Genomic DNA, 24814 nt, shown 5'->3' with positions numbered 1-24814 from the left:
TGTGAGCAGACACTGGCTCGCCTAAGAAATGTCGTGCTCGCTTTGGCCTCAACCAGCAGACGGATTGGTGTGGTCCGTGCAGGTGGGTTTGTCCCCACCGTCATTCTCCCTTTGCTTCAAGCTGCTTCCCTGACTACACATGTTCTGCTGGGCCTGCAGCTCCCCTCCTTTGATTCCTCAGCCCCCTAGCATACCCAGGAGATAGGGGAACTCATGCCTCCTAAGACTGGGAGTGAACGTTGAACACAGCTTGTTGAGAGCACTTGGGTCTAGGTGGAAGCAGTGGTGGAGTGCACACAGAATGTTCCATAAAGGAAAGCAGACTTAAACAGATGGCTGTGGTGCCAGTTAGGCCTAGTAGGCCCTTAGCAGACAGATCTCTCTCATACCACTCAGGAAGTCTAAGCCCCTGCTCCCAGGCCTCAAAATCATGGCCTTCCAACTTTCTCACTTCTTCAAGGTTACCCATGCACATTCCATCCTAAGCCCCTAAATCTGAGAAAAACGAGGTGATAACATCAGACAACCACCTAAACAACCTCGTTGCCAGGCAGCCCTGTGACTTTCCATCTCATACCTACTGATATCAGAGGACTGGAGAGGTTGGGAGGGAGAAGCAGCAGTACTCCTGGGCTGTCTTACCCAGAGGCCATGTGGCACTAAACTTGTTTTTATCATGGGCACGAAAAGTTTCATGGCTAAAGATGCCTTTTTTAGATTCAGGACATACCTCATAGAACCAAGGCTGAGGGGTACTCCAGGCAGTAAGGTCACTGGCTCTAAGGAACACTTGTCCAGCCCTCCAAGGAGAAAATAATTTGTCCTGAGGACAGGTATTGCTCAGTCAAGAAACAAGCATTGCAGTCCCTTGCCTTAAGGCAGATCTGAGCCCCACAAACATGACAGACACTCAAAGACCCACACTAGATGGCTCCCCTGGTGGAGAAAAAAAAAAAAAGGCAGTCCACAGACCAAGTTACAAAAGGTCCCTGTGCCACCTTGCGGCTGTCCTGGGAACTGCACCTGACTTAGTCTGGGCCAAATCCAACAGTTGCAGGGCTGATTCAGGTTTGAGGACGTAAGGACATCACCCAAGTCATGGGAAGAAGACAGGAGGTCAGCTGGCCTGTGCAAGGACAGCATTTTTTGGTTATGGTGTATGACTGTGAATTCACCCTCTGTTTACAGATAACTCTCTTCACTATTCCTAGGAGGAAAAAGAAATGCATTCGGTACTTACCCGGAGAAGGCCGCTGCCCCAGCCCCGTTCCTTCCGATGACAGTGCTCTAGGCTGCCCCAGGTCCCCAGCTCCCCAGGACTCACCCTCATACCTTCTGCCACAGTTCCCCACAGAACTGCTTGCTAGCTCAGTGGAGCCGGCACCGAAATCCACAGGTCTCTCAACTGTTCTCAGTCTCCCCACCCCTGGACCCCCACAGGCTCCTCACAGCGCTCTGCAGAACACACAGGTACAGCAACAGGAATCTCAGAGGCAGGCGGCCTAGCATGCAAAGGACTCCTGGCGTCCTCCAGGGACCTATCCCCAACTCCTGAGAGGAAGCAGCAGAGGCCCAAATCATGTGGAAACCAGCCAGCAGCCCTGCCAATACTCTCCGCCAGGTCCTGAAGATTTCAGAAGCTGACGAACTTCTGCATAAACCTGAGGCGGTGGGGACCATATTAACACCAATGTGTTGTCTCACTGAGGGAATCCTGGTGCCCATGGCAGCCTATGTCGTTTCCCCCCAACACCCCAAACCTTGCTAGCCAGATGTCCCTTCCTCCCTTGCTTTTCTGCTATAGGTCACAGAAGGGCAGGACTAAGCCCAGCTACATTCTCTACAAAAATGCCTCATCTGTCCCCCTCTGCCACACCTTCCCATAACAGACACTTCATGGACCAAGAATGGCCTGTTTTATCAAACAACATCTGAGCATGATCACAACCACAAAGTCAAGATGCCAATGCTTCTCTCCTAAGGGAACGGAGGAGCTATTTACAGAAAACCAGCTGCTCTTCATAGCTGGACCAGAGGAAGCCTCTTATCATATTCTCAGGAGCTTACAAGAGGAGGAGGGAATGGAATAGGGTTTAGGCCTAACAACCTTGACAACAGGAATAACCTAACATTACCCTATCAGGCAAGTGCAGGTGGGGTACCTTGCTCAAGTTCAAATTACTTGGAAATGTTTCCTGAGCAACTCACCAGCCTAAGAAACCCTGACACCAAAGCTCAGGCACCAGAAGCTGTGGGCAATGGTTGGCAGAAGTCATGGCCCAAATCTAATATGTATCTCTTCCCATTCAGTCTTTTTCACAATTCCATTTCCAGCTCATCCATGTCACTTGAGCCAGCTCTTAGGCAATTTAAGAGAGGGTAAACCCAAAATCTCTCAATAGCCAGAACCTACCTTCTAGCATTCAGACCAGGCCAGCTTCAGTTTGTTCCCTATGGGGTTGCAGGAAAGAGTACTGTTAAAACTAAAGGAGCCCAAAAAACCTCTAGTGGTGTACATTGGTTTACACCACAGCCTACTTTAATCAATTTTTGAGCCAAGCTTCAACCCTGAGCCTTGAGAAACAAAGTAACAAAGTCTTTTTTCTTTTAATTTAACTTTTTTTTTTCTTTTGCCTCCTCCTAACTGTACATAGCCTGAATCCAAAGAAAAAGGGCTGTCTGTGTACTCATACACCCTTAAGAAAAGCCTTTAGTTGCTACTTTAGCCACTGGTTTCTCAGAATCCAAGATCACATATTCTTGTGTAGTGTTGCAAAAAGTCTTGAGAAAAAAGGACCAATGTAGTGTTCAAAATATTTTTGTATTGTTAATGCATCATCACAGAAAAACTTTTTTAAACATGAGAATAAAGATACTTTTTACTGGGTTTGTTTTTCAAGCCTGACCCTGAGGAAGAAGATGTTTGGGTAACAGAACATGACACTTTTCTTTTCCAGTCACAAAACTTGGGATTAATTGCCTAATATGGTATACACATTCCCAAAACTTACAACCTACAGAAGCTAGGGATCACCCTTGTCATCTCCCCTAAAAGGACTTGGGCCCCACCCCTAAGTCTGGGCTCATGCTGAGAGTAAGCTTCCATTGCAACCGTAGTCTTTAATCTCCTTACCCCACAACTAATGCAAGACAGCCTGTTTGCCAGTATCCTTATGAAAAGAGATGAGTTGGAAATTGCCATCCACAAACCCTGAAAACGAACCTAAAATAGGTGCACATGACCACTAGGCTCTTTCCCTCTGAGAGTAGAAAGATGATATCCTACTTTCAAGGAAAATAAAAACTATCAAGAATCTTTTATAACCTGCCATCATCACAGAATCCTCCAAAGATATTTTAATAGCACTCTTTCCTAGCAAAGATGATATCTGCTAGGGCACTTTAAAAGTATTTTTCCTACTGGGCACAGTGGCACACACCTGTAATCCCAGCAGCTCAGGAGGCTGAGGCAGGAGGATCAATAGTTCAAATCCAGCTTTAGCAATTTAGCAAGGCCCTAAGCAACTCAGTGAGAACCTGTCTAAAGCAAATTTTTTAAAAGGGCTGGAATGTGGCTCAGTCATTAAGCATCCCTGGGCTCAATCCCCCAAATAAGTATTTTTCCTTTTTTCATAAAAAACCGGTTTAGTTTGATTGCTAGTCTAACAGTCTGCTTTTTACATGGCAGTTTCCACCATTTTAAAGTACACCGCTAACTTCCTGAGACCTGTTGTGAATGTGAAAAAGATCATAAAAGTCACCCTAATAGATCAATCAGCCATTAGATAAATGTTGGGCAAAAATTTCAAAAGATACAGCCACTAAACCACCATCATGCATTTTTTTTTTTTTTTCACTTCACTGAGTTTTTTGGATTCTATGTTTAAAACATATAAAGTCATCTTCCAGAATAGTGTCTCTTTAAAAAATAGGCCACGGGAAGCTGTAATCCCAGACTTGCTTCTTTCTGGGAGGGTGCGACAGGAGACCAACCATTCTCTGGACGTCTGTCCCATTTTAAAGAATTCCACTCTGGCTACTGGCCTAGTTGTTCTAAAAAACTACATTCTAACCAGGGCTTATGCAAGGCTGAGTTGTTGCATCTGATTTGGTGTCTCATTTAGAGTGCACCGGGTACATAAACAATGCACCCTTTGTGTAGCAGTGGTGGTGGGGGGGTCCTTTGGCAACTTTGTTAGACCAGTCTTTTAGAGGAGAAAAAAAAAACACAAAAACCTGACTTCCAAAAGGAAATTCAAATCCTTCTAAATCTCACCATGCTCCTATGAGGCCAGAGGGTGACTTGAGATTACAAACCCAAATTCAGCTTCAAATACCACACCAGTCTCCCCTCACAGCTAGCCAAGAATCAACCCTGTTTTCTGAGACATCACAGGACAGGATACCCTCTTATCCGTTCCCAGACAACTGGCAGACTTAAGTCTTCCTTGAAACAGATCTTGATTGCTCCCATCTACTGCAACTGCCCCCCATCCTGTGCTAAGTGGATTCGGTGAAGACTCAGTCTAGCAAACTTAGCAGGGCCTTCCACATGCTTTTATTTTTTAAATTGGGGATTGAACCCAGGGCTGTCCTACCACTGTTCCCCCCACCCCCACAAGACAGGGTCTTGCTAAATTGCCCAGGCTGCCCTCAAACTTGAGATACTCCTATGTCGGTCTCTGGAGTCATTGGGATTACAGGTGTGTGTCACTGCACCTAGCAGTGATACTTCTCCCAATTTGAAGATATTTCACTCTTTTCTAATGAGCCCAGTATCTACTTTTTTTTTTTGGTGGTGCTGGGGATGGAACCCAGGGTCTCGAGTACACTAGGCATGGGGTCTGAGCTACATTTCCAATCTTTATAACAATATTTGGAAGGGCTCCTGTGGTCTCAAGTTCTCTTTGGCTGTGGAGTCCCAAGCTGGCTGAGAAGTATAGTTGGTCGGCTCTGACTGTGCACAATAAGCCTGGCTAGGAAGGCCACAAGCAGAGGGAAGCAGAATGGTTATTTACATTCTGCTCCAGAGGGGAAGGAATCAGTTTCTGTATCCATTTCTAGGAAAACACAGGAGCAAAGGTAACAAGGTCATGTCAAACTCTGCTTGCCAAAAATTTAAAACCCAAGCCAAATTGGCTTTGCTTCTGAGTTTAGAAAGTCTGCATTAACTGACTCTTAAGTCTCTTCAGAGGTTTCTTTTTATCAGTGCTGTTAACTGAACCCAGGGCCTTCCACATACTAGATAAGCATTCTACCACTGAGCTGCATGAACTGCAATCCCAACTCTCTTCAGGGCCTTCTTAAAGCTCCTCAGGGCTATAACGATTTAACAAGGATCTTTGAAACAAGAGAGGCCCACTCTGGCAGACTCTAGTTCCTATCGCTTTATTGTTCCAGATCTCAAATTCCTCTAAGGCATTTTTTTAAACTCAGGCACCTGAATTCTTTAACTTAAAGATATGTCTTTATGAATCTTTAGAAAAGTATAAAAAGTATAAAGCAATACCTACTTTGTATATTAAGGGTACATTCAAGAAAGCGTGCCAATAAAACACAATGACATATCAAAAGAAATAACTTGCTTTTACAATATAAGAATTATTAGAATCTGAGGAGGCATATCCTTAGCCCATGATAGTGTTAGGGAGAAAGTCGTAAGCTAACATTAAAGGATATGGTTTACTTCTAGATCATAAGTGACAAGCCAAAGAATTGTCAGAGAAGTCTTCATTACCTTAAAAAAAAAAAAAAAGCGCATCACACTGCAGGAGGCATCTATGCATTTTTATGGACATAGAAAAAAGTTGACAAATGTTCTTTAATCCTACGTGGCAGTCACCCAAATTTGCCAAACACCTCCCTCTCATTCTCTTTCCTGGCAAAACAAGTTAAGCTTCGAGGTTTATCAAGAAGGGATTTCTGGGCTGGGGTTGTAGCTCAGTGGTAGAGGGCTGGCCTAGAACCTATGAGTCACTGGGTCGGATCCCTAGCACCACATAAAAAACAAAATAAAGGTTCTGTATCCATCTACAACTAAAAATATTTTTTTCAAAAAAGAAGGGATTTCTCCCCTCTCCTATATATATTAGTAATTAAAGAATGTCTTTATGATTTATCACCACTAACCAGCTTCCAAACCTTTCAAAGGCTATTAACCAGTTCTCCCCTCTCATGGAGATCTTTCACTTATGTTCTTAATACAGAAATAAATGGAGCAGTGCTGCTAAATAAAGGTAAGTCCCCCCTGAAAGGGCCTCTAAGTCTTGGAACAACTAATGTAAAGCAGACTGCATTAGACTGAAATCATAGAAGCTACTATTTTTAACTTGTCCAAGGCCATGTAGGCACTAAGAAGCAGAGGAAAGATTCCAACCTGAAGTATGACCTTCACCACATTTGTTTAGTACAATAGGTAAGAACATAAGCATGAATATATCTTTGAAGACTGAGGTCTAGCTGTTACAGATAATGGGAAAGGGTTACTCTCTGTAAGTGTGAACCAAATTTGTCTTGGTAGACAAATTAAAGGAACAATGAACATGCAGCAGGAATAGAGAAAAAAGGTTAGGAAGACATCACTGCAGCCAGACTAAAAAGGGCTTCTTAACACCATGCTTAGGATTTATTTGGGTAAATAGCCTGTTTTTCCCAGGATGAGTTATCAGCTCTCCATTAATCTGAGATTATCAGGATCTTCTATTTGTTTATGGGCATTCAGTGTCCAGCCACCTAGGAGGCAGAAGACTGAAGCCAACCTGGGCAACATAGCAAAATGCCATCCCCCCCCAAAAAAGTGTGGGTGGCTGGGGACATAGCTCAGTAGTAGGTAGAGTGCTTGCCTAGCATGTATAAGCTCTAGGTTCAATTCCCAGCACCATAAAAAACTATTTGCCCAGTGAACACAGAAGTACACTCCTGCAATCACCACCAGATATTGGGGAGGCCAAGGCAGCAAAATCACAAGTTCAAAGCCAGCCTCAAAACTTAGCAAAAGTTCATTCTCAAAAATAAAAAGGGATATAGGTGAGGGGTAGAGGGTCCCTGGGTTCAATCCCTAGTATCACACATACACATACGCAGATGCGCGCACACACACAAAGACTTAGGGCCATAGTTAAGTCAAGAATGAAACAAAAACTTAAACTACCATGTTGTCTTTCCATTCATCTTTTTGAATGATTATCCTTTAAATACAGATAATGATGTTATTTAGGCCTGTCATTGTATCAACTTCAAAATGTTATGCAGATCAAGAGCTAATGATAACAGGCTTCTGTTGTCCAAAAGCTGAAATTTCCTTTACAAATTCAATATGGCACAAGCTAGTAATCTCAGACCTTCAATGAAGATCTGAGTTTGTCAAGACACTACTAGGGTTACCTGAGATGGCTAAATTTATTGTAGGAGTTGATCATTATAGCAGGAATTGGCAGATGAGACAATCCAGAGCTGGACTGCTACCTTCCCCATTGACCAGGGCAAATGGAAAACAAGTTAATTTCCTAAGAGTAATTGTAGGGGTCAGCAAACTTTCTGCAAAATGCTAGCCAGCAGTTATTTTAGGTTTTTTTGGTCAATACAATGTTTTCTTGTTATAGTTTGTTTTTTAATACAAAAACCATTTTTAGCTCAAAAACTATAAAAATAGATTGAGCCAGGTATGACCCACATGCATATTGTAGTTTGCTATCTCTGGGAAAGAAAATAAGTTGAGAATTATGTGAGACTACATATGGGATTTTATTAAGTAAGATGAATTTGGAACAAATGGGAGGAAAAGTAAAAGCAAGCTACTGTCATGATAACCTGCACCACAACAACTCACAGTAAGTGTAAAGAAAATATAATAAAATTACATATGAATACAGATAAGAATAACTCAAAGAAAAAGGGAGCATGGTAGGAAAGGAAAAAATTGTGAACTATCTAAAGCCATCAAAAAACTTTCATTCTACTGTAGAGGGAAACAATGGCATGTAGTTTTGTGTGAGGAAATGAAGCAATGGCTCCAGTTAATCACATAAATGACAATTAGAAGAGACAGAAGTTATCAGTAGCCTCTGGTTATGTCAGTAGCCTTCAGTGAGCTAGAACATAAACTGCCTAAGAACATTTTTCAAGCTAAACCAGATGTAAGCCATTTAACAAAGTGAAAAGACATGGAGGTTCACAAAACAAACTATTTACTACCTACTACACAACTTACTTTTTATTGAAAGTATCTTGCACTCATGATGAATGTTTTCTGGGTTTTGCCACATATTTCAATGTTAAAGGTTAAATTACTTTTTACATGCAAGTAGTATGAATAGCTTCCCCCACATGGGAACACTGATTATAAAAAGATGACATACCACATGAATTAAGTGTCTTTTTTAATTGAAAAGCTATCAAACTGTCTAGTTACATTTCTCCCCCCAAAATCCACAAACTGGGTAATAACTGAGTCTTTAGGCAACATATTCAAAGCTGAGATTTAAAAAAAAAAAAACAAAAAAACAAAACAAAACAAAAAACCCAAGTCCTTCAGTCCAGTTAAGGGAGCCCTGTCACATACAGGCTAATCAACCCCAGTGGTACTGATTTGAGTCCAGGAGGCTGGAAGACATCCTAACACTCCCAACTGAAAACATTTACTTCAAGTAGCCTTTTTCCAGTTTCCAACTCATGAATAAAGATAATATTTTGTTAATTCTATTTCAGAAAACTTTTTGCAAGTTGTTTTATTTACAATGCCAACTTTTAAAAGCTCACTAAAGTTAACTGGACAATAAACTATGCAGAAATTGCTTTACAAAAGGAGGGAAAGCCCAAAATGCCACTTTCTACAGAGAACCACAGTTCAGTTTTATTCAGAGTAAAGAAAAAAGAAACTTTCTCTCATACTAGAAGAAATTCAGCCATAGGTTTGGAGTCTATACTCAAACTACACATGCAATAAGGACAATATTACGCTAATACAATTGATTTGCTGCTGCCATTTGTCTACTGTTTGTCTAATATTAACAATTATAAACAGAGCAGTGCAACTAGTATTTGGAACAATCCTTATAGTGTTACAGTGTCAGGTACAACATTTCACTTTTCTTCACACCACTGGTTCTCTTTGCGTACCTAGAAGAAGAGACAGACATAAGGAAACACCTTTACTTGAGTAGTCTTCCTAAGACTTGTATTACATACTGATTCATCAACAGCCTGAGATGAGTCAGAAGGACAGGTAAAAACCAGAAAAATACTAGTTTACAGTTTCTGATTCCCTTTGTTTGTCTCCCAGATTTTTACTCTAGTCTGCTGAAATTATTAAAAACAACAGAACAAAAGCAATGGATAATTCAATTTAGTCAAAATTGACAGGGAAAATTTAATTAGTTTATTCATATAATTTTGGTTCACAGTCATGTCAACAGGCATTCTGATCTGTTTGTTCAATTCCTCCCCATTCACTAAGTTGCTCTGAAGTATTCTAGCATATACTCATCCTTTGGCCCTGCTTTTGGCCATACTATGTATGGCCTATGTACCCCAGGTACTAAAATTAGAAATTTTATGAATATGAAGGAGCTTTTTTGGTTCAAAACTCATTTTTCTTATGTTTATAAAAGAACAGTATTACCTAAGTGACTCAGACTCAGGGAAAGAACAGTAAGAGTATGTGTAGGACTCAGAAAGTAACTATTATCCCCTCAAGTTTCAGGATTCCTTGATAAAGGCACCTCTTTTCTTGTCATGTTAATGGGTTTTAGTCTCTTGAAAACCATGTGATCAAAGATAAAACTGTGCACTACTTACCTGGGCTTCCTCCTCTTCAGTAAAGTCATTTTTGATATTGAAGGTTTTGCGAATCTCCTCAGGAGTTTTCCCCTTGATCATATTGGCAACAGTCTTGCATGTAACATCAAGCAAACCTTTGATGTCCAAGTAGTTTGCAGCCTGTAAAATGATGGCTGTTTTCATTGAAGTATACTAGATGTTTCATGCTAAAACCAAATTAGTAACTGACAATCTACGTCTAAGTTTAAAATGCTAGTTAATTTAATACTTTTATTCTTCTGCTTATTATAAGCTATTTCATCTTTCATTAGTTTAAGGTGAAAGTTTAGTTTGCTGGCTTGAAACTCTTCTAATCTAAGTGTTTTTATCACTTTCTTTCAGGTATTAATTTAGCTGTGCCCCAAAAATTTTAAGTGTTTTACTTATATTCAGTTCAGCATACTTTAACTTTTTGGATTTCTTCTTTGACCCGAGTTACTTGGAAATGTGTTTTCAAATATTTGCAGATTTTCCCAGGTATCTTTCTGTTACTGATTTCTAATTTAATTTCATTGAAGTTAACGAATACACTGTAGAACTTAATTCTTTTAAATTTGACTTGCTTCATAGCTCAGAACATGGTTCGTATTGACAACATATATAACGTCTTCAGATGTCAATTAAGAAAAGTTAGTGGTGTTACTTTAGTGTTCCAAATCTTTACTGTTTTTCTGCCTACAAGACAGGTACTGCAATAATTTCTAACTATGATAGTTTTTTTTTTTTTTTTTCTTCTTTTTCTTTTTGCAGGACTGGGCATAGAACCCAGGGTTTTGAACACACTAGGCAAGCACCCTACCACTGAGCTACATCCCCAACCCACAGATCTGTATATTTCTCCTTTGAGTTTTCTTGGATTTGCTTCAATTTTGGAAGTCCTGCTTTTAGGTAAATGTTTATAATTATGCCCTCTCTAACCCTGTTAATAGTCTTTTATCCTAAATCTAGTTTTATATAGTCACTCCAGCTTTGTTTTGACTAGTGTTACAGCATTACTCTCATCTTTTTCCATCCCAACCCAACTGTACTTTTATAGTTAAAGTGTGTTTCTTACAGAGTACATATAGGCAAGTCTCACTTTTTATCTGCTCTGACATCTCTGCTTTATAATTGGTGTTTGAACCACTTACATTTAATGTAATTATTATGTGAATTTACATATAGTATTACATGTGAATTTAGAAAGTTTAAAATTCAGTATCAATGAGTTTAGTAAATTCAACTCTATAAGAAGTGGTAAAGGTTCTAGAACAATCTTATACATTAAAAACATACCAGAATGAGTTCAAAAAGTGTTCCTTGGTCAACTTTCAGGAATTCTTGGTCCCAAACAGGGATATCATCTGTTCGCTTTTCTTTGTTCTCATCATCCTCAGGAGGAGGAGGGTCATCCTTGTGATGTGTGCACCACTGAATGACCTACAACAAAGAAAGTTCAATTCCTCTGGGACATTTTGTCACCCCACTGCTAGGATAGCATTATTCCTACACTGGGATAACTAGCTAGAGGTTGATTTGAATAATAAATTAACAGCCAAACCTGAATAGAAAAAATGAAACCTGAAGAATCTTTACAACCCTAAAGGGCAAAGTCTTTTCAGATAAAAACAAACTATGCAGACATTTTTAAAAAATGTGCAAAAAGAATCAAAGTCTGACAGGATAATGACTGGAAGATACCAGAGACGTGTACAACCACCAATGGATTAGCTTACAGAATATAAAAATCCTGAAAACTGCTATGGGGAAATAGGTTAAAGATATATACAGGCAATTAACAAAAGAAATCTGAATAGTCAAACATGCTGAGCCTCATTAGATATAAAAATAATACTGTCAGATACTAAACAGAAAAATAAATCAAGATTCTGATAATACTAGTTAGTTGCAGTATTTAAAGGAAACTCAAGTCATCAACTAGAGTATAAATTAGTATAACTCCCTTGAAAAAGAATCTAGTGCTACCTAATAAAACCAAATATGTGCATTACACTTATATAACCAAGCAATTCTAAATACCAAGACATGAGCATATAACTACTGATGTAGGACAAAGCAGGAAAATCCATGTTCTCTTAGTGGGGGAATGAATATATCATAAAGTTTCAGAAAACTGACTATTCAAATTATGCATAGCACACATAAAGACCAATAATCAATACTGGAAGTGTTAAGTAATTGCTCTGTAATTCTTTAGACTTTTCTTTATCTTAAAAACTTTTTCATAGTAAAATGTTGGGAGACTTAACAATGCTGAGAGAAAATGACAGTTGAGAAATTATACTGCCAACACACACACACACACACACGAATTATTTCAAAAGGGAAAAGTCAAGCATAAGGGACTTCAATAAATTAAATAATAGCTTTTTAAGAAGTATTTCAATTATGTAAGAAGTAGTGGTGGTGTACTCCTGTACTCCCAGTGAACGGGGAGACTGAGGTAGGAGAATCCCAAGTTTGAGTTCAGTCTCAGCAACTTAGCAAGACCCTGTTTCAAAATAAAATACAAAGGGGATTCGAAGCTGAACCATTTCTTCAATCTGCAGAATGAAAGAGCAATTTATGAGTTCCTGACATCCCAGAAAAGAGAAGCTGTGCCAGGGCGCTCTCCAGAGCCTGTGAGTCAGACTCTCCAGCTCCGCCTCAGTATACCTTTCGAAAACTTCATTTAATTAATGGCAAATAAATGGATTCCTGCTCCATAAGAGCAGTGAGTTCCAGATTTCTGCCTTGTTTGTGGTGCAGTGTCTGAATTGTATAGGGAGCAAATTTGGCAGTGGTAGAGTTTATGTATGCCCCCTGTATTCGGCTGCCACTTGACCAGCTTGTCCAAGGGTATGACTAATAGACACTACAGGGGTATAAACACTATAGCCACCAGACTGTCCTGAAATAAACTTTTATACTTGAACATAGAAACTGCACATGTATTTTAGAGTTTTTGTGCTCTGAGATAAACAGAAGCTACAATGAAAGACTATAACCAGTCCCAAAGGTAATTCAAATAAAGAAAGCAAAGGTCGGCTAGGAGTATACAGAAGTTGTTAGCATCAGATAGCCTTAAAGTTGGTTGTGACCTTCCTATACATGACTCTTCTAGCCAAGAGGTGACAAAAAAAATGGCAGCCCAAAGTGAATTAAGAAATTGAGACATTAGGCATAAAGAAAAACATTTGTGGGTTCCCCATTCAGGGCTTCTTCCTATCCTCCAAGGGCTAATGAGTCCTGGAGATGTTTGTTCCATTTTCATATTTGTGTGTTTGTTTAAAAGAAAAGTGAATGATCAATAGATGGCATACATTTTATAATAAAATCACCATTTCATATTCTTAAAAATGTGCTAATGCAAAAGACTACTCAGATATTCACAAGGTCTTGTTAAATAAATCACAAAAACTATTTACAGTCATGATCATACTACATAGAATTTTTTAAAAAGGATGTTATGAGTTGAAAGACCACCATTTCATTTGGTTATATGAATAAAGCATATAGGCTGCTAAAAAAAAAATACACTTATTTGTTAATATCTGCAACACAAAATACTAGAAGAATAAATGATTACCTGAAGGAGGGGGATCAGAGTTAACAGGGAAATGAGAATGAAGTGTTACGTGTTCCTTTATTTTTGGTTTTAGTCATTTGAAAATAAAACTCTAAGATAGGTAGTCATGATTCAATTCCATGATGCTCTGAGAAGTATTTTTATAGAAGGCTATTTACCAAGATCTATGAAAATTTAGGTGTATAAACCATTCCTGTGACCCAGATTTCTTACATCTAAAATCATCTACCGTAGAAATACTTGCACAAGTGTACCAAGTATAGAAACCTTTCTCTCAGTGGTAGAGCATGTGATTAGCATGCATAAAGCTTCAAGTTCTATCCCTACCCAGCACCACAAAAAAAGAAAACAAGTCCTTTTAATAACCAATGACAATGGTCATCTGTGGCAACAGAGCGCACAGAACTTTTTTCTGTATACTAGGACTACTATTGTTCAAAATAATTCAAGTAAGTGTTGAACAGTCAAATTTAAAAGTAATTTAGTCAATAAGTTCTAATACAATTAAGTATATTTTAAGTAGAAAGGACTTAACTGATGATAGGTAAACACTGACAGTATATATCTCGATAAAATCTATACCAGAAAAAGTTCAACTGTGGTTGAGTCTACTTTCAGAAAATTTTGATCTACCCCAAAATAAAGAACAACTACATTTTCCTATTTCAGGATTAGAAGCATCACATGCTAGATTCAGAACTACTCTCTAGACAAAGGAACGATGGAAGCATGTAAAAGCTTGAAAGCTAAATTCATCAAAGACCTTACAAGGGGCTGGGGATGCAGCTTGGTGGGAGATCATGTGTTTAGCATGTTCAATGCCCTGGGTTCAATCACCAAAACCAAAAAATGAATGAATAAAAAAATAAAGACTTACCTTTTTTAATATTGCTGCATTAACATTTGGTAGAGGAACTGGGTCATCATCTCCTTCATCATCCATTCCCAAATCTAAGAAAACCAGAAGAGAGTGATCATTATTTCCCAACTCTGTACTACTCCAACTAGGCTATATCAAACTTCCAAGACATACTGTCTGAAAGAAAATACAAAGTCCTTTACTAAGAATAGTTATCTTAAGAGCATTTAAAATTGGTGGTTCCTGACAATGGGTCCATGATCCACCCCAAATTATGTAAAGCTGTGTGAGTAGGACCAGAATATAATAAAAGGGAAGTTTTTAATTAGAAAGAAAAGTGATTTAAAAAGAGGGGCTAAATGAAAAGGTGACTTAAGATAGCCAGTCATCTGGAAAAAAAATTTAAGGCAAGACCCTTATTCTCACTATCTTTGTATCAAATTCTCTACATGGACTACATAGAAAAATAGTGAAAAGCCTCATAAGTAATAAAATTTCAATCCATTCATATATGAAGCCCATAGTTTCCACCCCCAGTACTGCAAAACAAAAAAAAAAAGCAGCTTAAAGATATATATATATACACACACACACACACACACACACACACACACACACACACAGTAGAGGTCATGCAGCCAGTGACAAAAATGAGGCAGACAACCCACATATACTGGGATGATCTCAAGAAAAGTTTTTAAAGTCAGGTAAAAAGATAAATGTTATCTGAATAAAAGTGGGAATTGTGTTTACACATTCTTCTAAAAATTAGCTCCAGAATACTTAAGGAACTGTTAATGATATTAAGTCTAAGGAAGTTAAAGAGTATGTGGGTTTGAGGGACTTACTTTCAACATATACCCTTGCATTTTGTCTATCAAGCACTTATTACCTACAATAACGAATCTACAAGTTTCTCTGGTAAAAAGATCTAACTCAAATTCACAAAATAGTTGGGTGAGCCAGATGTAGTGGCCCAATTCCAATGACTCAGGAGGCTGGAGCAGGAAGATCCCAAGTTCTAGGTCAGCATGGGCAACTTAGCCAGACCCTGTCTCAAAATGAAATTTAATAAAAGGTTGGGTACGGAGTTCAGTGGTAGAGAATACTCTGGGTTCAATCCCCAGTATTATTCCAGGTAAAAGTGGTTAGTGAATCTTTTTTTCAATTTTTTTTTGAGTGGCTGGCAGGGACAGTACTGGGGATTGAACCTGGAGTTATTCTACTACTGAGCTCCATCCCCAGTCCCCCCGCCCTTTTTAAAATTTTGAGACAGGGTCTAGCTAAGTTGCCCAGCCTGGTCTCAAACTTAGGTTCCTCCTGATCCAGCTCCTCAAATCAGTGGGGTTACAGGCATGTGCCATCACACCTAACTTGGTTTAAAAATTCTAAATAAAAGGCTGGGGATACAGCTCAGTTGGTAGAGTGCTTGCTGAGCATGCACAAAGCCCTGGGTTCAATCTCCAGCACCACCAAATAAACAAACAAAAAAATTCTGAATAGAAATTTTTTTTTTTAAATCAAAAGGACCTATCCTTCAGTTTCTACACAACTAAAGAGCTGCCTAACAAAATTATGTAATTGTTACCAAATACCAAAATTAGAAGCCAAAAGTTACATAGTACTGTACTGGTTAAAATAAAGAGTTATCAGTGATGCAACAGGGCCAATGCTTAGTAAAACATTACTTAACATATACAAGATGCCATCCTAGGCAGGAGAAAGTCAGCAATGAATACAGGAGCATGGCGGGGGAGGGTGGGGGGAGTTACTGCAATTAAAAAATTTCTCCTGAGATTATTCTAGTAAAATCCTAAAAGAGGCAAAAACACATAAGCAGAGGAAACCAGGGAAAAGCAAATGCACTCAGGAGTATCTGGCATGTTCTGAAAACACTAAGGGCTGAACATAGTACAGTCCTTTAGTTCCTACTACTCAGGCAGAAGGATCACTTGAGCCAGGAGTTCTAGGCCAGCCCAGGCAACCTAACAAGATTCCATCTCAAAAACTAAATAAAATAAAAACACTAAGGAATCTAATATTACTAGATTGATGTTAACAAATAGGAAGTGAAGCAGATAAGAATTACTCATTCTAGAGAGCTAAATAGTAGTAAGATATGGGCTTTCTGGCATAAGAAGAAACAGGAAGGAGAAAACAAGGAAACCAAGACTGGTTTCGACAATTCGGGAACAAGATGGTGGCTTGAACAAGGTTTGTAGGTAAGAAGAAAAGAAATGGTTTAATCCTATATGCATTTTGAAAGAAAAGCCCAAAGAATTTGCCAAGAAAATGGAAAAATTTAAAAGGAGTCAGAGAAGACTGAGGTTTATGGCATAGGAAGGATGGAGCTGCCACCAGCAACTATTAAGGTTGTCAAAGTCAGGCACTGTGGCACATACCCATAATCCCAGCAACTCGGGAGGCTAAGGCAGGAGGAGCTCAAGTTTGAGCAAAGCCTCGGCAACTCAGCAAGACCCTGTAAGACCCTGTCTCTATAAAACAAAAATTAAAAGGGCTGGGGATTCAGCTCAGTAGTAAAGTGCCCCTGCATTCAACCCCAGTACCCCTCTGCAAAAACAAATAACAAAAAAAAATATATATATATATTGTATGTATTGGTAAGTTTGGGAATTGCAAGAGCCATGATTCATGGAACTATGGGAATGAATGAGTATAGAAACAAAGAAGTCCAAGGATTAAGCCCTAGGGAACAGCAGGTTTTAAAGATGGGAGACAGAAGATGATTGAAAACGACTGAAAGAAGCCAATTTTCAAGTGTCAAATACAGTCAACAGGTCTAGATAACAATCAAAAACAGATAAGGAATGTGACCACTTGGAGGTTACTAAGTTTAATAGGCAGTTCCAATAGAGTAGTAAAGGTAAGAGCAGATTCAAGCTGGGCACAGTGGTGCATGACTGCCATCGCAGCTATTCAGGAGGCTGAAGCAGGAGGACTGCAAATTCCAGGTCAATCTGGGCATCTTAGCAAGACCTGACTTCAGAGGGGGAAAGAAAAAAAAAAAAAAAAAAAAAAGATGGGGATGTATAGCTCAAAGGCAGACCACTCTGGGTTCTCCCCAGTACTGAGGAGGGAGCGAGTAAATTAAAAAAGAATTTAATTCATCTTATCCTGGATGGGTAGATGCACTCACTTCCCACCAATACTGACCCTGATCCCATCTCAGCCTAAAGTAAAACTACAAAATGTCCACATTCTCAAGTTCCACTTGGATTATTTTTATTCTTTATGAATAAGTATGAATGTATTTTTAATTAAACGAGAGAAAAGAAGTTACACTATGTAAAGAACTCATGCTTGGGGAGTTAAGATAATGGGAAACCAAACAGAAGACCAGTTTTTTAGTTCCAAAGGTTATTTGGAAGAAAGCTTAAGTTACATTAAAATGAAGCTCCTCAAGAGTTGTAAAGGTTTACTTCTCAAGCACTTAGATGTGCAGCATTTTTGTTTTTAGAACAAATGCACAAGTAGCAACAGTCATTCTTTTAAGCTATTTAGTTTCAAGGTCTTCTAAAAGAAACCTGTGTCCTGATACCAGACTCTGGACCTGAACAAATAAGCCAATCCACAGTACACATGCCAAGATTTTCACTTCTGATTGTCTTGTGATTAAAAGGTTTTATTCTGTTTCCTAAGTCACATGAAACTCTAACCAGACACTGCAGATGCAAAACAAGGAAAGCAGTAAGTTGCCAAACTCAAAAGACTTTAATCTTCAAGAGGCTAGAATCCTATATAAGCCACTGTACTTAAAACCATTCACCTCTGATTTCCAAAAGCTATGGAATCATTTAGCTGTTGCTATCAATCCACTTGCTTCAGTGATCAAAGCTGACATAAAACCTTCAAGGAGCCCTATGTTCTTAAGATTGGCAAATGTTCTTTGAAGCAGCATGGGACAGATTAGTGTGTCAGGCACCAACTAAGATGAAATAAAGAACACTTTCATGGCCAAAGCAAGTATACAGGCAGCAATTTTACTAACAGTTTCTACATCTTTCACATAAAGCCTTACTCACCTGCCTTTAGAGATACTTGGATTGCTTTCATATTCTTTATTACTGACCATACCATATTTCTTCATTCAACAGGTACTTGATGGACAGTGACTGTGGGATGTACCAAGGGGTTTATAAACTTAATAGAAGCGATCTATGTGTCTAAGTTACAAGGATATAGGACTGTAAGTGCCACATGACTGGTACCAATAACCAAAAATAACGCTGTGTTCAGCTTTTATTGGAAAGCAGAAGTCACTTACTCAGAAAATTGACACATTCTTCACAACTCAGCTTCTACCTCTACCACACCTAAATACATTAGAAGTTCTCTAACTTATTAATTATAATATAACCCTAAGTGATCAGTTTATAAAATATGAATCTGGCAACCATTCTAGTCATCTAGAAATGCTTCCTCTTCCCTTTGTTTCCACAACTCCACTGATTTGTCCAATTCTGATTACTATATTCTTAAAACCGCAGGCCTGCACTAACCTCATCTTCCAGATTATTAGTATACTAATAACCCACCATGCAATCCAAGTCTATCCCTAGCAGTTTAAAAGTCAAGGGCCAAGATCCGAAATTGGCTAGGAGACCACTATATAAATTTGATTTTCTTTTCTTTCCTTTTTTTTTTTTTTTTTTTTAATATCAAGGATTGAACCCAAGGGCACTTAACCACTGAGTCACATTCCCAGCCCTTTTTTTATGTTTTTGTTTGTTTGTTTGTTTTTGGTGATGGTGCTGGGGAATGAACCCAGGGTCTTGTGCATGCTAGGCAAGCACTTACCAACTGAGTAAGGTTGGCTATATCCCCACCCTGTTTTATTTTTTAAAGACAGGATCTTGCTACATCAGTCTTGTAAATTGCTGAGGTCTCAAACTTGCAATCCTCCTGCCTCTGCCTCCTGAATCTCTGGGATTACAGGTGTGTGCCACCATGCTCCACTCTACACAGATCTTTTGAAGGAATCTCAAAATACAGTTCAAGCTCAGAGTCATTTTCTTCTACATTCCTCTCCAATTCATTTACAGTTCTACCAAACTGCAGTATCAAAATCCCATTTGCCCCCAACAAATCTCAACTGAAAACCTCAATTATACTTTTCCCTAATTAATCCTATCTACTTTACCTCAGAATGAATTCCCAAAACATTCTGATTTTACTAGACTTGAAATATATGTAACCTTACTAGTACTACATACTGTCTTTCCAAATGCCTAAGGAAAATCATCAAGATGTCCCTGCAGCATCACTTGGCACACAACTTTATTAATACATTAATTACAACAAGTGACAGTTTGCTTTGTTTAGTGTCTGGCTCCCCTTCCCTCCAAGTTTATAAACTCTTCAAGGGCAAATATTCTCTCTCAACCTTCTTTTCACCAGCATATAACTAGCACCTGGCACATAATCCTTCTCTTCATTTAATTATATGTAAGCTGCAGATCTTGCTTATATAAAAACCTCTGACATTTCAGTGCTAAAGAACACCATTGCTAAAAAGTTTTGTCCCCATCAATTTTAGACACTGATTTAAAGGTCTCCATAATGTGCACCAGCCCACTGGTAACACTATGAAGGTTTCAAAGTTTCAGGACCTGTTTTCTTGTCTCACTTTGCTGTGTTCCATATATACTTTGCAGCAGTTTCAGAGGAATAATACAATGGAAACCTTGTTTTAAAGAAAAAACAGCATCTACAGGGCTTACAATCTACGGAGCTTACTCCCTATGCTAAAACAAGGTGTTCTACTTAGTTACAATACAGTAAGATAGCCCTTTCCCAAGGGCTATAGTTTTTGTCATTAGAATTTGTTAATCCAGCTGGGCACAGTGGCACAAGCTTATAATCCTAGAGACTCAGGAGGCTGAGGTAGGAGGATTTTGAGTTGGAGGCCAATCTCAGAAACTTCAGTGAGCCCCTCAGAAATGCAGAGACCCTGTCTCAAAATAAAAAGGACTGTAGGTACAGCTAGTAGCAAAGGGCCCCTGGGTTCAATCCACAGTACCAAAAAGAAAGTAAAAAAATTACGAATCCTAATTCATTCAAACACAAATAGGCCACTGTCTGACACCTGAAAATCACTTCGGTCTGCATTAACTTACAATTTTATCCTTTTTGTAAGGATCAAATATGTCATTAATTCAGACACTGCTGCAGAAAAGATGACCTGAGTCAGAACAATGCCTATACTTTAGGGACAAAAGAATTAAAATGTTACTCTTTCATATGCTTTAGTCTATGACAGATATTGTTCACATAAATTCAATATTCCCAATTTATCTCAAATTACACATTTTTTCCCCTTTCCACCCACCCAGATTTTCTGATACTTACCTTCCAACATGGTCTTGATTGTCACAGATTGTTTGGCAATTTCTACATCAACTTCAAATATTTCCCCATCAGAACTCTGCAACTTAATTGAAGGCATCTAAAAAGGTACATTGAATGTGAAATCCAAGAAATACTAGGTTCTATCTGACATTTCATGAACTATGGTCTTTCATGTCTAACTTATTATATTATAATAAAGTTTAAAGAACCTACAGTATATAACACTGTTGTAAGCAGTTCTTCACAAAAATACTTGTACTCTAGTACAAGAATTTCTATAAAATTTTTTCAAAGTATAACATCCAGGAACCGAAGCTTTTAAGGTCTGCCCTATCACTATTGGTATAATTTTAAGAGTTATATTCTATACTTCTGATGCAAATTCTATTCAAAGTAAAATATATTTATTTGCTTTCTGTTCCCATTGAATAATAAATACTCTATTTGAAGAGAACTGCCACAATTAACCACCTGCAAACCCGAGGTCAGTCCAAATAAATAAAGCTATCCAGTAAGTCAGTGATTTCCCCACAGTTATACCTACCAGTAAAAAATGAGTTCATATCCAGACTAGATCAGGATATGCTCATTTATATTTGAACCAATGCAAGACCATATACAAAAGAATAAAAGGACTTAAGGATAAACAGGTGTTAATACAATTCCCTAAACCTCACAAGGAACTTAAAATTCAGAGTTCTTTTTCTTTCATTACTCACTGTCTACATGGCTAAGTTTGAGATTTTTGGGCAAATACTGATAATAACCTATTACTTGCTTCAAAAATGCATTTATTAGCTCAAATGAATCATGATTTATTAGGAACAAGATCTCTTACATGAAATTAAGCAATTAACTTCAAAGCACTTGCGTTCTGCCAAAAAAAAAAAACCCACTAAAACTAAAAAGTTCTAAGACAGCAAATTCTTACGATCTTCAGAAAAAAGCAGCAATATCCTACTGTAAAGTTAATTCAAGAGCTCTAAAATTCACATACAGGCCCATGCTTTGAGGTGTTCACAATCCCACCATGACTCTAATTAACTTAATTTTAAAGCTTTCTAGGCGGACTGTATTAAAATACAGTGTCAATTTTCACCAAAATGTACAGTTTGGCATTTAGAACAGTTATTGCACCCACTTTATGTTCAAAGAGTTAACACCCACTACATCACTTAAATTATTCATTCAGCTTTTCTGAAACTATTGTTGCCACCACCCAAGCAAACAAGCTGCTAGAAGGAAGCAAAAAGGTAAAGTATGTTTTACAATATGCCACTGAAAAATATTCAGCATTCTCCTTCAAGGCTAGAAAGAATCAGATTTCACTTTTCAGCTGACAAACACGTCTGCTTCTCCATGTTACTTAGTGCTTGCCAATAATGCAGTTGTCCTGCTCAATGGAAAAAGGCCCAGGGCAGCAGACCCTCCCTGTGACAAAGCAACAACAAAAGGTATTTGAAAGAAAATGTTTTAAAGTAAGCCCAACTTTAATTACCAAACACTTTACATTATTTTTATATTTCATACTACTGCAAAGAACATTCCAGAAACATAAACCTAATAACTCAGTTAATAAAAGTCAACAATTTCATATTTCCTTGAAATAATTAACAATAAAGAAAGATGTGCTTAGTCACAGTCAACTTCGTGTATTAGGTTACTCTTAAGGGAGCCAGGCTCTTACTAAATAACAGAAAGGCAATTGGTTAATCTGTAATTCGATGCACTTTGTAATCCTAGACTTCACAAAGAGAACTTTTCAGCGTTATGGTGGAATTAAATACAAAATTTTTACTAATAACGGATTTAAAATCATTTTTTTTTAAACTGGGAAATTAAGTAACCCTCCTAGGTTGGCATAACGTGATTTCTATCACATCGTAAAAAGTTAAATTAAAAAAAAAGTTTTTAGTGACCCGAAATTCTGACACCTCTTTTTAGACTGTAGGGTGGAGAACACTGTTATATGACACATACGTTCTATTATGACACTCTGATGAAAAACGCATGCCTCCCCAAATCCACTGAAAAGTGAACCAAAGGAGGTAAACTTTCTACCCCTTTAAAAAGCCAGACACCTCAAGTTTTCAGAAGCCCGGGCTCCTAAAAGCCACCACCGTGTATGTGCTATTACACATAATTTCAGGGGCTCCACGCCGTGGCAAAACAAGGCCGAGAAATATTCACTAAGAGAAGACGTTTATCTGCAGACTTGGCGGCAGAATACAGTGAGGCAGGACCGGGAGCTAGTGACAATAGATACAAGAGAGAGAAAGGAAGGAAGCCAAAAATGCAGCGGACTACCACCGCCATTCTCCCTTCCGACAACAAAAAAATCAGGCACCAACACACGCCCACTCTTACGCCGCCACCCACTCCCTGGTGCCCCAGGCAGCAAGCTCAACACCAAGGCAGGCCCGGTGCGGCCCGGGCCTTGCGCCGAGTTCCGCGCCGGCTGATGCTCGCCCGCAGCAAAAAAGGCCCCGCCAGAGCCAGAGCTCGGCTCACACTCGAGAGGCGCCGCGAGGGCGCGCGGCCCCAACAGGCCTGGTCGAGTCGAGCGCAGAGGGGCTGAACAGGCCCCGACGGCGCCTCCCGGAGAACGGGGTTGGCAACGGGTTCCACCGGGCCTGAGGCGAGGCCCGGCCAAGCCAGGCCAGGCCCAGTCGCAGCTCGCCGCAGCTCGCCTCGCCTCGCCTCGCCTCGCCTCGCGCAGACCAAAGCCGCTGCAGTACCCTCACCCACCCGTAACCCGGGGTCACCGCCCCTTCTAGCTCGTGGGTGGGTACTCACGGTGTTTGGTCTCCAGAAGACGGCGGGCCGGGGGCTGACGGGAGCGGGGCGGCGTCCACACAAGAAAAGAAAAAGGCGCAGGACAAGGCCACTCCAGCGGCGCCGCGCGGCGTTGGCCTTTATACAAGCGGGCGCAGGCGCCGAGGACCCCGGGGCCTGCGGCGTCACACAGCCGGCTGGGCTGGCCGCCGAGATCGCCTGACGGCAAGCCGAGGACGACGGGGCGGCTCAGGTGCGGGCGGGCCCAGCCGGCCAGAAGCGGCGGACCGCGGCGAGGGGAGGGGCTTTTGCCTCACCCCCGCCCCCAGGAGCGCGGCTTTGTCTCCGCACCAGCCACCGGCAGCTGTGCCTCCGCGGCCCGGAAGGGTCTTTCAGGCAAGGGCTGTCCTAAGCGGAGTGAAAGACCCCAGTCCTCCAAAGACGAAACAAACAACAAAACGCTGGTGGATCCGTGCGTGTGCGATCCCCTGACGAGTGTGTCACTGAAATGATACATCCTGAGCTGCACGCACTCTCTACAGTAACCCCATGAAGTGACATAGTGTTAGTCTTTTTCACCTTTATAGTCGGGGAAGAAGTTCCGAACGTTTTAAATAGCGGAGCCATGATTTGGACCTAACTCCATTCAGTTTGATGTTCTTGACCCTTATTTTCCACCCTTGACATTTGAAAAGGCTTCCAGGCCCAAATGACCATTGAAATCCCAAGCCCAGAGAGGAGGCGTGTATCTAGCAGCGAGAACCCATTCTTTCAGTATACGTGCACTGAGCCCCCACGTGGGAGGCACCCACCGAGGTGGGAATCCCGCTGTGAGCCAGTCAGGCCCAGCTGTACAGAACTCTGTTGTACAGGCTGCGCCCGGAAGACTGTGATAAGGTCGAAAGAGACAAACCTGGAAGCCCTTACATGGCCTCACCCCAATCAGGGATTGTGCAATTGCCCGGCCCTGTCCTGCTGTACAAAGAAAACATTGCCATCTCCTTCCCAGGAGACCAAGGCGCCTGGTTCACGTAGCCAACAGGCATGTGATGGTATTCCAGACACCAGGAAGACAAAAGGCATTTCCACACAGGGCCCCCTAAAGAAATCAGATACCTACAGCTCCTCGGTTTGGGACTGGGCTGGCAGGTCAAGCAGCTCCTTGGGTTACCAGGTCTTGTCTGCAAACTATGGTATCCAATGTCTGCCAGGTGCCACAACTGATGACAGAAGATGAAAGGCCCACAGCTCTCATAATTTTTATCTGTAGCACAGCCCTTGCCCTCTGCAGCTGTAGCTTTCAGACCTCCTAGGCTATACCCACTGGAGCCGCTCTGCTCTCTTCCTGGGTAATAGACGGTGGCACCTGATAAGCTTGAGCATCCTAAGCAGTGCCAGGTCATACAACTAGCCTGAGGACCCAGTGT

At 40.2% G+C, this 24814-nt stretch overlaps 2 protein-coding genes across 7 annotated transcripts in view; one reads left to right on the top strand and one right to left on the bottom strand.

Annotated features, from left to right (window-relative positions):
* Positions 1–2899, top strand: part of Tcf7 (transcription factor 7) — a 32911-nt gene extending 30012 nt beyond the window's left edge. For 4 of the 6 annotated variants that reach the window (XM_047555139.1, XM_047555138.1, XM_047555143.1 and 1 more), the window contains one exon: positions 1212–2899. In XM_047555139.1, the coding sequence (XP_047411095.1) occupies positions 1212–1291 (80 nt within the window). In that variant the 3' untranslated portion in view covers positions 1292–2899. Of the gene's footprint in view, positions 1–1188 lie in introns of all 6 variants that reach the window. The other 2 variants (XM_047555140.1, XM_047555142.1) reach the window with 1 other exon arrangement.
* Positions 2900–8819: 5920 nt separating this feature from the next.
* On the bottom strand, positions 8820–23565 carry Skp1 (S-phase kinase associated protein 1). The gene is made up of 6 exons (XM_047555144.1): positions 23409–23565; positions 20613–20709; positions 14262–14335; positions 11092–11235; positions 9796–9936; positions 8820–9117 (listed from the first exon to the last, which is right to left on the bottom strand). Exons 2-6 carry the CDS (start codon positions 20707–20709, stop codon positions 9082–9084), a joined length of 492 nt encoding a protein of 163 aa, XP_047411100.1. The 5' UTR covers positions 23409–23565; the 3' UTR covers positions 8820–9081.
* Positions 23566–24814: the final 1249 nt, after the last annotated feature.

This window comes from Sciurus carolinensis, chromosome 6, assembly GCF_902686445.1.
Source record: "Sciurus carolinensis chromosome 6, mSciCar1.2, whole genome shotgun sequence".
NCBI lineage: Eukaryota > Metazoa > Chordata > Mammalia > Rodentia > Sciuridae > Sciurus > Sciurus carolinensis.
The sequence above is the reverse complement of the archived record's forward strand: the minus strand, read 5'-3'. Positions and strand labels throughout refer to the sequence as shown.

Bases quoted from the DNA above. Each gene is read 5' to 3' on its own strand.
- Skp1 (XM_047555144.1), bottom strand. From the start codon at position 20,709: ATGCCTTCAATTAAGTTGCAGAGTTCTGATGGGGAAATATTTGAAGTT. The intron at 11,236-14,261 runs GTAAGTCTTTAT...TCTTTGTTGTAG, and splicing joins ATGCAGCAATATTAAAAAAG to GTCATTCAGTGGTGCACACA. The intron at 9,937-11,091 runs GTATGTTTTTAA...ATCATTTTACAG, and splicing joins CACTTTTTGAACTCATTCTG to GCTGCAAACTACTTGGACAT.